At 36.0% G+C, this 15167-nt stretch overlaps 1 protein-coding gene across 3 annotated transcripts; it reads right to left on the bottom strand.

Annotated features, from left to right (window-relative positions):
* Positions 1–1191: 1191 nt before the first annotated feature.
* On the bottom strand, positions 1192–8041 carry LOC110920869 (SPX and EXS domain-containing protein 1). Of its 3 annotated transcripts, none has more exons than XM_022165077.2 (14): positions 7886–8041; positions 7542–7663; positions 7332–7417; positions 6045–6083; positions 5841–5933; positions 5630–5746; positions 5369–5464; positions 4684–4797; positions 4519–4572; positions 4046–4093; positions 2580–2730; positions 1965–2130; positions 1702–1771; positions 1192–1597 (listed from the first exon to the last, which is right to left on the bottom strand). In XM_022165077.2, exons 2-14 carry the CDS (start codon positions 7621–7623, stop codon positions 1346–1348), a joined length of 1368 nt encoding a protein of 455 aa, XP_022020769.1. In that variant the 5' UTR covers positions 7624–7663; positions 7886–8041; the 3' UTR covers positions 1192–1345. The 3 variants fall into 3 exon arrangements, with proteins under 3 accessions (XP_022020769.1, XP_022020768.1, XP_022020770.1); XM_022165076.2 differs by having other exon boundaries at positions 7882–8041; XM_022165078.2 differs by lacking the exon at positions 7886–8041 and having other exon boundaries at positions 7332–7449.
* Positions 8042–15167: the final 7126 nt, after the last annotated feature.

Below are 15167 nucleotides of genomic sequence, written 5' to 3' on the forward strand. Positions count from 1 at the left end.
TATAAACCCAATTTCCCCTTAACGATTTTAGAAACATCTCTTCCAATACTTTGATTTATCGTTTGTTGATAAAGAATTCTATTCCATAAATGATATTGTAAGCACGTTTCATTTCCAAAAAAACGAGATCAAGACTTAGAAGATTCTTATAGAGCAGTGGTCACTATTAGTAAGTTTAGTTCTAGTGAAACGTTGTAACGGTGATCTCTAACAACTTAGAGAGAAGATTCTTATAGACAAACTCTCAATTGAAGAACGCAAAATGAATTTGTTAACATACACCCGAATCAATGACATATTTTAATTTCTTATATTTACTTGCAAATTTTACAAGACTTCTAAGAGTTCAAAACAAAAGTAGTTAAATAACAAAATTTGGAAATAACCCCTTATCATACCCATTTTACTGTAAGTTCTTATTAAGCATTTGTACAACAAATCTTACAATATATACAACAAATCAACCGGTTACTACTATTATGTTGAAAGTGTGAGGTTCATTAGGGAACACTAAAAAGTGGAGAACAGTGGGGAACCGATTCAAACGAACTCCGATTTGACTCATTTCAGCGGCGTGGGAACCGGCTCGTCGAACCCTAGCTAGGATCTCTTAACGCTAAACCCTAAATATATTAGGGTTTGGCTTTTAGGGTTTAGCTTTAGGGTTTAGCTTTAGGGTTTAGGGTTTAGCTTTAGGGTTTAGCCTTTAGGGTTTAGCTTTTAGGGTTTATAGTTTAGATTTTACAGTTTAACTTAGGTTTTAGCCTTATTTTTTAGCTTTAGGGTTTAGAGTTTAGGAGTAAGGATTTAGGGTTTAAGGTTAAGAGATCTTAGTTAGGGTTCGACGAACCGAATCTAACGCCGTTGGAATGAGTCCAATCGGAGTTCGTTTGAGTCGGTTCCCCGTTGTTCCCCACTTTTTTAGTGCTCCCCAATAAACCTTCCCCTATGTTGAAATAATGTTTCAAATAGTCACATTAATGTAATAAGAGGCAGTTACAAAGGAAGTTAGGGCAATAAATTTTTGAAGTTTATAATATAATACTACGACCTAGAGATAGAATTATTCTTGTCAGATGTTTTAAGTGTTGCATGTATAATTTTATTACATGACCAAGATGAAAGAAATTCAAGATCACAACATTGTTAAGGAATCAACTTTTGTTAGCAGCATGATAACCATTCCCAATATCTTGACTAAGCCAGCCTAGTTACGATTTCTCCAAAATCAAAGATACAAAAACCAAGTTTTACCAAATATTGAAAAAATAAGAAACAAGAACTCAATCCGACCGAATAACGTCCGTAGGTCAAATATGATATGGTGGGTCAAATATATGTCTGTCTATACATTGTGATTGTTCAAGTTGAGTAGTTTTTCTTCTTCACCTGATATGTCTTGCATCTGAACATTTTGTTTAGAGTTCATTTTGTTCCACTCGTTTTCCACCCGGAAAAAAGCCCATTGGAATCTGCGGAAAATCTCCAATGCCGTAATTGCAAAAACCGTCAAGTAATTATGGCGAAGATGGGCTGATAACTTGTATGTCCAAGTGCACCTTAATATCAGATTGCTACCTATCACCCAAAGGTATACCTGCCAAAAATTAAAAAAAAAAAAAAAAAAAAATAGACATGTCATGATTACCAAAACAATGGTACAATAATAATTTACTTGTTGTAAGATTAGATTATTCTAACCCAATTTTGTCCGTAAATCAATTGTGAGACGAGATGTGGTTTGGTGAACTTGAAGATCCGAGTAAAGCCGCTGGTAAATAAGAAAAAAAGAAATGGTTGTTAAAAAGTACTGCCTAACATATCAAATAGAAACTAAATAAAAATTTGCTCTAAAGTTTCAACTTGACGTACAAGTAACAAAAACTAAATAGCCTACTTGCTTTGTAATTTTTTTTTAAGTACATGATGTTTATTTAGTTAGAAAAAACAAAGATTTACTTTACCTTAAATCCCAATCTCGAGTGATATCCCAGTAAAACGAGTACAAAGAATTCAAAAAACTTGAGAGTAACCAGAGAGGCCGGTAGAAGTTAATCCAATTATCAGGGAACACATGATACTTCAACGCAGAAAGAAAAATCACCGGTACAGCAGTTGAATACTTCAATGCTGAAACCATAGAAGAAAAATGATTAAATTCTTCATTGTTAAAATATAATCAAATTTTAAAAATTACAAATATGCAACAAGAGCCTTTGACATTTATGACCCTTTTGCCATTATAGAAACTTCAATATCAAATACATCCATTAAAAATATACTTAAGATTTCATATTTGCCCAAATACAATTTATAATATGACCACTATACCCTTCTCTTTTTCCTAGTTCTCATATTGTAATACAAGTTTTATGGTAAGGGTATAAATGTCATAAATAGGAAACTGAGTTTATTTAATATTATGATTTGTGTTGTGTTGTGTTGGGTGAATATGATATATTATACCAAGTTTTGAGGGTAAATGAACTTATCACACAAATTAATCTGCTGCTTACAGTAAAAAACTCTATGATATTCGAATAGCTAAAGTAGGGATAAGTTACAGAATATTCGTTTACCATTTAGTAGAGAAGTTTTTTCCTTGGTGTCCTTGTATTGCCTTAAACACTGAAACAGCCGAAATATGTAAGGCAATACAAGAACAATAGGAATAGCAACAGAATGACTGCCACAAACAGAATCAGCTTCAAACCAAGCAATCGTTGCCACCTGCACAAGTCGATAAGTGTGATAAAAACAAAAGCCATATAAATAATAGAATGCAAACGAGCGAATATAGAACAAACAAATAGATTCGAGAGGTATACCCATGCCCAATGATATAGAACCGCAATCGATTTTATAGATAACAACCTTGATGCCTTATTTACATAGAAGACATTCTGATCCTAAAACATGCAGGACTGGTAACTTGTTCTCCAAGTTTTATCCATTCCTAATAAAACTCTTCCTAATTATTATCTAAAATAAAACCTTACAATAACAATAAATACCATAGAAGGAGTTATCAAAGTGATGAGAATCATATATACCAGAACTTTGTATCATAACTAGCTTCAAGTTTAATTAATGAGTAAAGTACAGGATGGTCCCTGCGGTTTACCAAAGTTTTGGATTTGGTCCCTAGCTTTCCAAAAGTACACGGATGGTCCATGTGGTTTGCACTTTGTAACGCATTTAGCATGTCCAAGTGAGGGACCAAATGTGTTACGAAGAGCAAACCACAGGAACCATCTGTGTACTTTTGGAAAGCTAGAGACCAAATCCAAAATTGTGGTAAACCATAGGGACCATCCGTGTACTTTACTCTTAGTCATTTGTCATATATAAATGCATCAATTTTCATTTACACAATGTTAGCAGACAAGATTAAACTACAGACTTCATGCCCAGTTCGTAATCCTGTTCTAAAACACTAAACTTGTTGGCGTGTTGCAGTTGACTATTGTAGTTAAGTGTGTAGGGTTTCAGCCCAAGTTGAAATGAGAACAAGTTTTACAGATTATGAGTCCAGTCAAAATAGTTGGTAATTTCTGCAGTAGAACATGGGTTAAGGAGTAGTGGGTAGTTTGAGTCTTTGTTTCTATTTATTATTCGCGTATGTAGTTTGCTTGTTTTATGAGTCATCATCATCATCAAACTCAGTAAATCCCACCAATAGCAAAGCTTAGGTAGGGTAAGATGTAGACAGCCTTACCTCTATCCCGTAGGAATAGAGAGGCTGCTTCCAGTGAGACCCCCGGCTCCATAGTAGTTTTGCATCAAGCCTTGGACATAAGGCACATAACACTCAGCAATTAAGAGTCTCTCCTAAATCTCAAATTCTCTCAAGCTTCTCTCTGTTTTCTTGGGACCACTTGATTAACAATTCGGTTCAAATCACTGATGAACCAGAGCTTATAAAGTGTAATGATTATTAATATTTGATTTTTCATATGATATCGTGTATTTGGCAAGATTCAACTACTAGCAGTAATCTCTGCCTATGAACTAAAATAGAAAAAAAAAAAAAGTGAATACTAACCTGCCTATGAACCATTCTACAAACAGAACGTTCCAAATCTGAAAAGACCTGCACAGAAAAAAAAATCAACCAGATATGTTATTTTTGTGCTCATATATCTTTTTCAAAATTATAGTTGTAACTTGACATATCAAGATCAAATAATCAATTAAAGAGGTGTTTGTGTTCCTAAAACTTGAAGAGCCAAAACCAGATAATAAATTGAATTATTGATTGAAGTTAGAGATATCAATTTCACATTCATCGCAGTAATCAGTGTTCTGGCTACTCCTTACTTAATTAATTAATCTGATTACTTTGACATTAAACAACCACAATTATCTTCTCAATAAGCACATTTCGTTTGTCACTTGACTATTTTCAAAACAATATTAAACATCACAAGAGAGAGTAATACAAAATTTTAATTTGCACATACTATTGGACATGCTTAATACTAAAAATACAACTGGATTTAGATCCAGATACATTACCTTTGACATTGAGGTCAATATATCAGCCACGAAAAAATCAGCAAATGCTATTGCCTGTGTTCACCGTACAATAATAAAAAAAAAAAAAAAGATATCAGATGTGGGTTAATTAACATAATCATAAGAATCTAAATCAAAAGAGTAATATCTTATCGATAGGCTTGCCTGAAAAGGGAATACTATTCTCCAAAGCGTCCTTAACAAGAAGAAACGCGATGACAAATAAAATATATCAAAGGGGAATATCAAGATGATTGCAACGGCAGTGTATAAGAGTACCTGCAACATATCATGTGTAAAAATTATCGTAATCATAATGTAAAGTAAGATTTCTTTGCGGGTCTATACTCTATAGTCAAACTTTAAATGCCAACACAAAATGTTTTGGGCTCACAAAATAGTATGTGTTTGTCTTTCTATGTTTCTAAATTACATGTATGTAAATATCAAGTTACACATCCTAAGAAGTTCACTTCCTCAGTTTGCTAGTAGTGTAGAGTTTAGCATTCACCGTCTATTAGATCAATCTCTCACATGTTGCATTTTATAGTATTTTATACCAAAATATGCACATGGCTTATAAAGGGTATTCTATATTTCTATATCATTCCCAAAGCAATTAGAAAAATTTATTAATAACAATTATGATACGCACATACATCAGGTAAAATGCCTCAACTCAACAAAGCCTTTTATTGCAAGAGATTAACCATAGTATGACAATCTACTCTTGTAATATAGTTAGTTATTCACATGGTTTTTTATGCTATGAACACGAAATAAGCATGAACAAATATTAGCTGAAGTGAAAGCAGTGTATAAAAAATGTGAAAGGACGCATCTATTACACTGGTTGAGATGCAGCCCATGAGACTTCACCATGAGAATATAGATACAGATATGAGGTCATGCTCGTTGGAACAATAATTGTCATCCATGTGGCGACCTGCAACATAAAATTCAACCAAAAAAATTATGAAAAAGGTCACTACATATGTATAAATCGCATCATAGAGAGAAGCCTTAAATCAAATTAATACAGGTCAAATACTTAATTACAACACTCTTTTAGCGGGTGAATGAATAACAAAGGTACCGTTTATACATATACCTTCCATATTTCTTTATGAGTAAGATGATTCTGATCGAGGTCAAAAATCTTGGAATAATTGACGTTAGACTGAGAAAACACCCATAAATTTGCGCCCCAAAACCAAACTGCAGCTGTCTGCATATATTATATGCAACAAATGATACGTTACTAACAGAATTATGGTACGTTAGAAATAATGATATATACAGAGTGAAAAGGTTTCACTCACCACAAGAAGAAGAGGATTGTAGTACAGAAAAGCCTCATAAAGAAAAAGATCTCGCAGGTCCAAACTCATCCTCATGACAGAATCCCAACTAATCTGATATATATGATATACATGTATTACTTATGCAAATCCAATAATGAGATGTTAAACCAGCAAAAACGTGTGTAGCCAAAACATCTAAAAAAGAAGAAATAAAGGTTGAACCTTGCAACAGCTGAATCCCCATAAAAAGAACAGCATCACCTGAAATAGCACATAAATTCAACATCATTACAGGCATCAGGCATGCAACTAAACCCTAAATCTAAGGAAGCCTATACAAAAAGGATATTGAGAGATAAAAACAATTACCAATTTACAATAAAAGGAACTAGGTTTCTAGGGCTTTACATCAAAGAAACTTTAGGGTCTTGAGCATCACACTCAGGATAATCAGAAACTTCTAGAATCAATGCTAGGGCTTATGAATCAGGTACTCATGTTAACTTCAAACCTCTGTTGTCAAAAGCCCCTCGGGAGAGCGCCTAGGCCCAAATTCAAAGCGCAGCCCCAAGAAAACGCTTGATGGTGGCTAAGGCAATCAGAATCATGGTTTGTACAAAAGCCCTTACAGGCAATCACTTTGTTTTGGGCACAGGCGATTCAAGTAGATGGGCTTTATCTGATAAGGTGTTGTCTTATTTTTGTTTTTGATTTTATTAAACTTTATTTATCTTATCAGTAACCAATGGATTGCTTTTACTCTATAATTAATCGCTACTACCTCATTAACTCCACGATCTCTGTATATTCCTTTCTTTTGAACTTTTGCTATTCATCTTTTGCCTTTGTGTTTGAACCTTTAGTACTTTTGATCCTAACTAGATGATTTTAGATGATAATTATAATACTTTCTTTAATATATTTGTGAAATGGTTTTAGTTTTCAATGCATTGTATATATTTTAGTTTAGTTCCTCTATGTGTGTTTTTCATCTCAGGCTAGTGCTATTTTTGCGCCTTGCACTAAGGCCCAGGGTGAGGCTTAATCGCCTTGAGTGTGCCTATCGCTTTGACATAGCTTCAAACCCAAAAGTTATAATTTAAAAGGTAAAACTGACCATTCCTCAACTTAAACTTCAAATATAAACAACGGCTAGATAATGAATCTCAAAAACTTTTCTCAATATCAATAAGAGGGAAGTACTCAAGTACTTATTTTTCAAACAGTGCATCAGCACTCATACCCATTTATTCACAATTCAGGGCTTTGGATGTGTATCTATAAGTGATAACCTAACGTCACAACAATCAGTTTCTAGTGTACAGATAACCTACCTCTGCTTGTGTTTATCTGATTACATAAGGTCAAATAACGAGTTTCATACCATCTGCAACAAACCAACTTTCTCATGAAAGTGATTTATTGCACGGTTGCACCATATTTTTTACATCTAAACACACCTCAAGTTCAAACTCAAAACATATAAACCAAAATGCACAAACAAACTACCTTAAGCCTCCACAGCAAAACCGGAGACGGTAACATCGCAGCAGCCGCCAACTGTGTGCTGCCGGCACCCTTCATTTCACTTGTCTCTATTACAAAGAACAACAACCACCTTTGAAAACTGACCAATAACATCATATAACACTATCCTATATGAGAATCAAATTGACATGCTGAGATTAAAAAAAAAAAAAAAAAAAAAATTCCCCTCACCGAGCTCCGAAAACAACTGTCTACTTCCAGACTTCCTTAGATGTGGACTGTTAACAGGAACAGTCACATGACCTCCAAACATAGATAGCTTTAAACCAACAAATTGTTCCAAAACTAGAAATCTGCAACAAAATAAACAACAATTGATCAATCCTAAGATTAATAAGCTACATAAATCTTCAATTTCTCCATCTAATTGTAAAACGGATGACAGATCACGAGAGTTTAGTGGTAAATAACAGCTAGGGTTTAGATTACGAATGTTAATAGTAGATTTAGACGAATGGTGATCGAAGATGTTACAATAAAAGGAGATTGAAATGCGGATAGATCAACTTACATACAGAGGATTTAATGAAATTAGGGTTTGGTTTGCACGATTTGATTGATATATGAGGCGAAGGCGTGTTCTTGATTTGCGGGATCTGCAGCTGGATCTCGCGATTAGGGGAATGACAGGGGGAAATGTGAGAATTAAGGGAATAAAAAGTGAGGGGTGTTGAGTACAAGATTAGCAATAATAATATTATTAGACAGGATTATGTAAAAGACAACAATTACTTAAGACAGGATTAGGTATTTTGGTCATTTCTCAAATGATCAATTTTTACTTTGCTTTCAAATGAATATAACTTTTTGGTACATTAATATTTTTTTAAAAAAAAATACACCGTATTAACGAGCATTTCATTTTCTTTAATTTGAGCAGCCAATTCCTATAGTTTTCTTAAAAAAATTACAGGATTTTGAATGCCCATTATTCCATTATGTGATTTGAAATAAACAGCGCATGACTACGTGATTTTGAATACCCATTACGTTATTACACATTTAACATAAACCATTACGTGATTACACATTCAAATAATAAAGATTTGACTGTTTATGCTTTATTACGTGATTAAATCTCTAATATACGGATTATGTGGTTATTATAGGTTAATTTTCGCTAATGTTTTAAATATAACTAGGTTTTTAACAATCGTCGCGTTGCGGTGAACTTCTTTGTTATTTAGTTTGTGTTTACATGTGTTTTGAAATCACTACGAGCGCGTTGCGCACGGAACCGCTGACAAGAATAAAAAGAAAATATAGCAAAAATAATAAAAGATAATCGAAAGAAAATCAACCAAAAAAGTTGTATGGTAATGATGTTGTTCGTATATAAACCCGTGGTCAGAGATGAGCAAATAGTACTGGGTACCGGTACTGAATTTCCCGAACCGAAAGATCATAAGTACCAATTCAGTACCAACTTTTGGCGTTCCTAGTACTAGTTCGCTACCAATTTTTACCTTCATATACTGGTACCGTAACTGGTGTTTTCGGTGCAGTACTGATTCAGATCGGTTGGCACCGAGCTCATCCCTACCCCTGAAACTAAAAAAAGAAGAAAATCATTAAAAGTTGATGAAAATCAAGAAAAAAAGTTGCACGATACCGTTGTTCGTATGGTACCCGTGATCAGGGATGAGAAAATGGTACCGGGTAGCAGTACCGAATTTCCCAAACTAAAAGATTTTCAAAATCAATTGGGTGCCGACTTGTTGGTGCATCTGTCTGTCGTCTACGTCTTGTATCGAGTCTTGTATAGAATGTATTAGATCAGGGTACGAAAATCGAGAAATCAGTTAAGTAGAGATTCCGCTTGAAATGACATAAAGTCAGTTTCAAGCGAAATCACTTGCATCTGATTCCGCTCGAGTTGTATGTTGTTGATCTCGCTCGAATTGTCACAATGTAATTCCGCTTGGAAGTGTCCAAGCGGAATCAGGGGGTCTATATATACCCCTTCTCAAGCGAAATCGGTATCGAGTCCTTCCGGTTTGCAACGAAGTGCTGCCGAAGTGTCGTCAGGCTGTAAACGTTATTCAATCAATATAATTCGACAGTTTAAATGATATACTAGCTGAATTGAGCTTAGTTTCTTAGTTTCCGCCTCTGAAACTGAGTTTAACTCTTATGATCAACTCGTTCGGGTCCGAAAACGATCCTACAAGTGGTATCAGAGCTCAGGAGGAAGAGTTCATACCAATTCAGCTGCGATTTCTGTTTTCTACACTTTCTTTTTCAATCTGAACATCTTTTCACGGTCAAAATTGGATCAAAATTTCACAGTGTGCTCGAAATTATGAATTAACAAAGCCTTAAAAGTTTCAGAGTAAAATTCGGTCTTTAAGTTGATATTTTGGTAATTCCGCTTAAAATTGTTCGAGAGAAACATGACGTCACAGTGATTTCGCTTGAGATTTGGTTCTGATTCCGCTCCAAATCAGAATTCCGCTTGAAATTCTCAGTTGTTTCCGCCTGAAATAGAAATTCCGCTCAAAAATATTTCTGTTTCCGCTCGAACTGGGATTCCGCTTGAAACTTCAATCTGATTTCGCTCGAACTTGATATCCCGCTTGAAAAATTGCTTACTGATTTCGCTTGAATTAGTGATATCACTTAAAAAGGGGTTTCGCTTGAAAAGGGACTTTGGTTATTTCGCTTGAAAGACAGTTTTTTAGAATTTTGAAAATGGACGAGGATTTTTACAACGCATTCGCTACTCCAGTTACCCCGATCACTCTTGCACAGAATACGATGTTGGAAAACGAAACGGGTACTATGCAAAAACCACCCAAACTCATGAACATCGAAGAATATAAGGGTTGGGAAGGCCGTTTCGAGAACTGGGTACAAGCAAACTATCTAGATGCTTGGGAATGTGTAGAGACTAAGTACGTGAGACCAACAAATGACGATGAAGAAGTGATTGCTATCAAAGATTTGAGTGCTGAAAACAGAAAGAAATAAAAAGATGAGAAAATGATGTTGAATCTGCTACAACAAGCTGTGAAAGAAGATATCATGGTCTTATTGCAACATAATGGAAGTTCTTATTCGATTTGGAAAGCGTTGAGATCAAAGTTTGTTGGTAGTCAGGAAATGATCAAGAACAAAAAATCACTTTTAAAGAAAGAATTTGATTTGTTTCGAGGGTTGAAAAATGAAAGTACCAAGCAGATTATTGAAAGATACTGCAATCTTTTAGCCAACATGAGAAGGTTAAGTATTGAAAAAGATAATGAAGAGTTGATTGAAAAACTTGCTGATGCATTGCCACACGAGACTTAGGGAACATATCTTATGATGCTAAGGAACAAGAAAGGGTTCAGCAATCTGACACTTAGTAAATTTATTGAAAAGATTGAGGCTCAGGAAATGGAACAGAGAAAGATCTCCAGGATGAAAGACTTCGATGGTGAACAAGATATAAGTTTGTATTACAAGGCAGGGTTGAATTATAAAACAACCAATATGTCACCAAAAGTGGAAACTGCATTCAATGCTAAAGGCTCATCAGGAAGTTCATCAACAGGATCAAACAGCAAAACAAGTTTCTCATCATTTCCATCATTCGATCCAAACATTTCTGCAACAAAGAATGGAAGAAAACTTCAATGCAACATTGTATTGAATCTTGAGAATGATCAAGATTATTCAGAGGAAGTTGCAAAGAATCACATGTCTTTGTTGGGAATGGTTTTGGAATCTTACAGCAGTTTTGTTGCAGGTCGGATCGGGAATCCAATGCTGACCAAGGAGGATTACGATCAGATTGATGCTGAAGAGATGGAGCTGATGGACATAAAATGGTGCTTGGCAAGCGTGTTGAGGAGAGCTGAGAAATTCAAGCAAATCACTGGAAGAGATGATCTTCGTGAGGCTAACATTTCTACTTTAGGTTTTGATAAATCTAAAGTCACTTGTTTTCGATGCAAGGAAAAAGGACACTTCAAGAGGGAGTGCACCAATCGAGAAGCAAGTGGAGCTCAAAATCCTTTCAACAACAACAATGATTATTACAGAAAAGCTGTAGGATCGAGTTTGTCCTTCCTATGAGACAATCGGAGCTAGCACCTACCGAATATGTAGCGGAAATACATATTTGGCATGAATCAAAGCAAAACCGTAGAAGAAATGAGTAGAAACAGAAGAATTACACTTTAACAACGTTTTCTCATTCAACTTTCAGAAAATACAAGGTCAGCAGGTCGGCTACACTTGTGACATCAACGTACAGAATGAGAAAACACAAGGGGTATTTATACTAGAAGTAGTTTCGCTTGAAAGGTCATGACCATACAAGCGAAACCTTATCAAGTAGTTTCGCTTGTATGTCATGTGTCCATTCAAGCGAAACCTCAACATGAAAATCATACTTTTACATCTTTAACCCCTGTACAATACACAATTAACCAAAATAGACCCTATACATTAATCAACTACAACTAAGACGCAGGCTTTAGACATTATGCACCAACAAACTCCCCCTTGGATAAAGCCGCAGTCTTTGTCTAGTCTTCGGGTCTTCAAATAGCTCTATACGTCTCTTCCCTTGGCTTTGGCTTTCTGCTCAGCGCAACCCTTATTCTTTCATTTTCTTTCTTCCTCGCTTTCTCTTCTTCAACTTGCATCTTCAAGAATGTACCTTTCTTTTCTTCAAGCTTTTGACGTTCACGTTTAGCTTTTCTTTTCACCTTCTCGTCAAGCGACCACCAAGATGATTTCCATTTACTTTCAGAATTGATGCCTTTCTGAAAACAAAGGGAAACTACACGTTGAAACTGCTGCGCTTGCTCTCTATCTGCTGGTTGATAGTGAATCTTGTTAATGAAAAGACATTCTATATCCTTCGCCGAGCAATTTACAAGCCACATTGGATCATAAACATGTATCTCTCTAATCTCCCCTCCTGCTCTGTAAGTAATGATTGCTTCTGTTGTAATACAACTGTACACCCAGCCAATGAAGCCTTTATAAAAGTCTTGTTCCATCTGAGGCATTGGAATTGTCTTCATTGTTCTCGGAGGCTTGACATTAAGGATAGTCTCTGTAACACCGGTATCTGGATCTACCCTCTGCACGCTCTTTGGATTATGTGGCTTCCATTTACGAAATTCTTTCAAAGATTCATACTTGATGTAGCCCCACATAGCCATGTCATTCTTTCGAACTGGGTAATCCAAACATCTCACCTTCGGTAGTTCATCTACATCCCACCAAGGTAATGACATAATGTCATATAAACGTTCAAAGTATTGAACTCCGCACTCTCGTCTGATTGCATAAGCATTCACTTGCGGTAGATAACCCTAACTAATAATATCACCAAGAGAAACACTTCGATCACGCTCGTAATACTTCAAAGGTCTTTTAAACTTTCTCTCGTGACTTTTCTTGAACCACTTCGACCTATCTTCCTTTTCCATCTCCTTTTGAGTATTGTTGAAGTTTTTATCTTTCACTGCCTCAGCAACTTTCTGTCTTAACTCTTCTCTGTTTTCCTCAGCAAAGAACTCCATAAGTGTGGGAAACTTAGAAGTATCTTCAACTACTTCCTCATCATCCGTCCAGTCTTCAATGTCAACTCGATCATACTTATCAGCCTCTTCAACATACTTATACGTGTATTCAGGCTGTTGATTGATATCAAAAGACTCCAAATCTTCTTCAAAATTCAAATTTGAACTCCGGATCCACAGTATGCATCATTTCTCTGTAAACGTCTAATCCCAAGATTAACTTTTTCGTATGTTCAACTATTTGAGTTTTACTGGACTCCCCCTTTCCACTTGCTTCCCCTGATTCTTCATTTACCGAATCATTCATCAAATCATCAACCTTTTTCTCAGTGGAAGCTTATGTAACTTTCACACCTGTACCACCTGCAGCGTCGTCATCATCATCATCATCATCTTTACCAGATCCATGACTACTTGCAAAGAATACTTTTTCATCCTCTTCATCTTCCTCTTCATCCTCCTCTTCATCATCTTCATCATCACTGTTACCCATCAACTCTTCCAGATGAGTTTCTTCCTCAAACAAACCAGATATTGCAGTGATAGGTTCAGGATACCATAGAAGGTACTATCGATCGTTCAGTCACAGCTGAACTACCTTCAACTCCCTTACCTTTATCTTTCATTTGTCTTTCAATCTCTGCTTGACGTTCAGCTCTAAGTTCTTCGACTTGCAGCTCTTCAAACTTTTGATCTACCGATGTTCCAAGCATGCTTTCAACAACTTTGTTCAGCATATAGAACTCGTGATCTCTTAATGCGTTGGCTGGTTCAAATTCTTTGTTCTTCAACTTAAAGTATTCATTCTGTTCATCACGTCTAGCCTTTTCTTCTTCAAGTTCAGCAACTTTAACCTTCAAGATATCAATCTCAGATTGATCAGCATCAATCTTTTTCTCCAACTCTTGTTTTTCACTCTCTAACTTCTTCATACGCATCTCGAGAAGTCTTTCTCTATCAGACACTTTCTTATTTTCAGCTGCCAGCCTCTTGTTCTCAGCAACAACTTCTTCAACTTTCTTTTCAACATTTCTGACTTGTGAAGTGTTGGCAAAATCAAAATCTCCAACATCTAGAAGATTATCCTGTGGAGTATACAGACCTCTGCTAGACAAATCAGGTTGCATTTAGGTGAGTGGTGGTGTTTGAAATATATCTTGTGAAGTAACAAGAGGTTGTTGTGGTGGTGTTTGATGAATAGGTGATGGTTGTCTTGGAGGTGTTGGTTGTTTTGGTGGTGAGGGTTGTTGTGGTGGTGTTTGACGAATAGGTGATGGTTGTCTTGGAGGTGTTGGTTGTTTTGGTGGTGAGGATTGTTGTGGTGGAGTAGGTTGTCGTGGTGGTGATTGATGAATAGGTGATTGTGGTGGCGTTGGTTCATGTGGTGGTGTGGGAGGCTTCTTACTTTCTTTTGTTGGTTTCTTCTTAAGCACGATCTTCGGAGTCTTCTTTGAAGTGACTTTGCGTATTTTTGGAGAAACTACTTTCTTGCGACCTCCCGCTTTCTTTCTAGCTTTTGGAGAAGACTGTGATCCTGAGACATGCTCTGGAGAAGGCACATAAACATCATCGTCGTCCTTTTCCTGTCTCTTTCTCTTTCGTAACAACTTCTCTTTTTCTATCTCTTCTTGAATTCTCTTTCGACTTTCAATCTCATCAATACCATCATCTGAAGAACTTGATGAACTTGTTGTACTTTTATTTACATCGTCACCTGTTGGGATTGAACCCTAACAGAGGAACATATAATGTAAAGCCAAAACCGGATCACATCAGTGGACTATCAATAAGCAGCAGTTTACTCTTTGCTTTCCCCTTGACAGTGGTATTCTGACAGCTGATGAATCTTAAGTGCTGCTCATTACAACAACTGATGAACTAAACACTGATGATACTCTAAAAGACTGCTGAAGACAAACACTATTGCTCTATCTACTGCTGTTTTCTAAGTATTGCTGAAGACTCAAGCACTGCCCACTCAAAGACTGATCACCTTTGAAGAAAGCACTGGAGTTCAACATCAGTGCTCAGGCTACAACAGTGGAACGTGAAGCAGTAGTTATCTCAAGTTTGTATTATATTGATTATCAGATGTTGCATATCAGTAGTTTGTATAGAACAGTGTTTATTGGTTGTTAGGTCGTTAGATGTCACTATCATGGTGATGTCAGCCAAGATGCTTCAGTGGTTTGGACTGCCTATAAATGTAACAGTACCCTGTACTGTTACATTTGATTGACTGAGTAGATTCTTCTTCTCCGGTCCAATCCTTTCA

This window comes from Helianthus annuus, chromosome 17 (assembly GCF_002127325.2).
Source record: "Helianthus annuus cultivar XRQ/B chromosome 17, HanXRQr2.0-SUNRISE, whole genome shotgun sequence".
Classification (NCBI taxonomy): domain Eukaryota; kingdom Viridiplantae; phylum Streptophyta; class Magnoliopsida; order Asterales; family Asteraceae; genus Helianthus; species Helianthus annuus.

Excerpts from the sequence above, each read along its gene's own strand:
- LOC110920869 (XM_022165077.2), bottom strand. The coding sequence starts at position 7,623 with ATGTTTGGAGGTCATGTGACTGTTCCTGTTAACAGTCCACATCTAAGG. Across the intron at positions 2,131-2,579 it reads AAAAACTTCTCTACTAAATG|CATTGAAGTATTCAACTGCT; the intron begins GTAAACGAATAT and ends CTATGGTTTCAG. Across the intron at positions 1,598-1,701 it reads TGATTTACGGACAAAATTGG|GTATACCTTTGGGTGATAGG; the intron begins GTTAGAATAATC and ends AATTTTTGGCAG.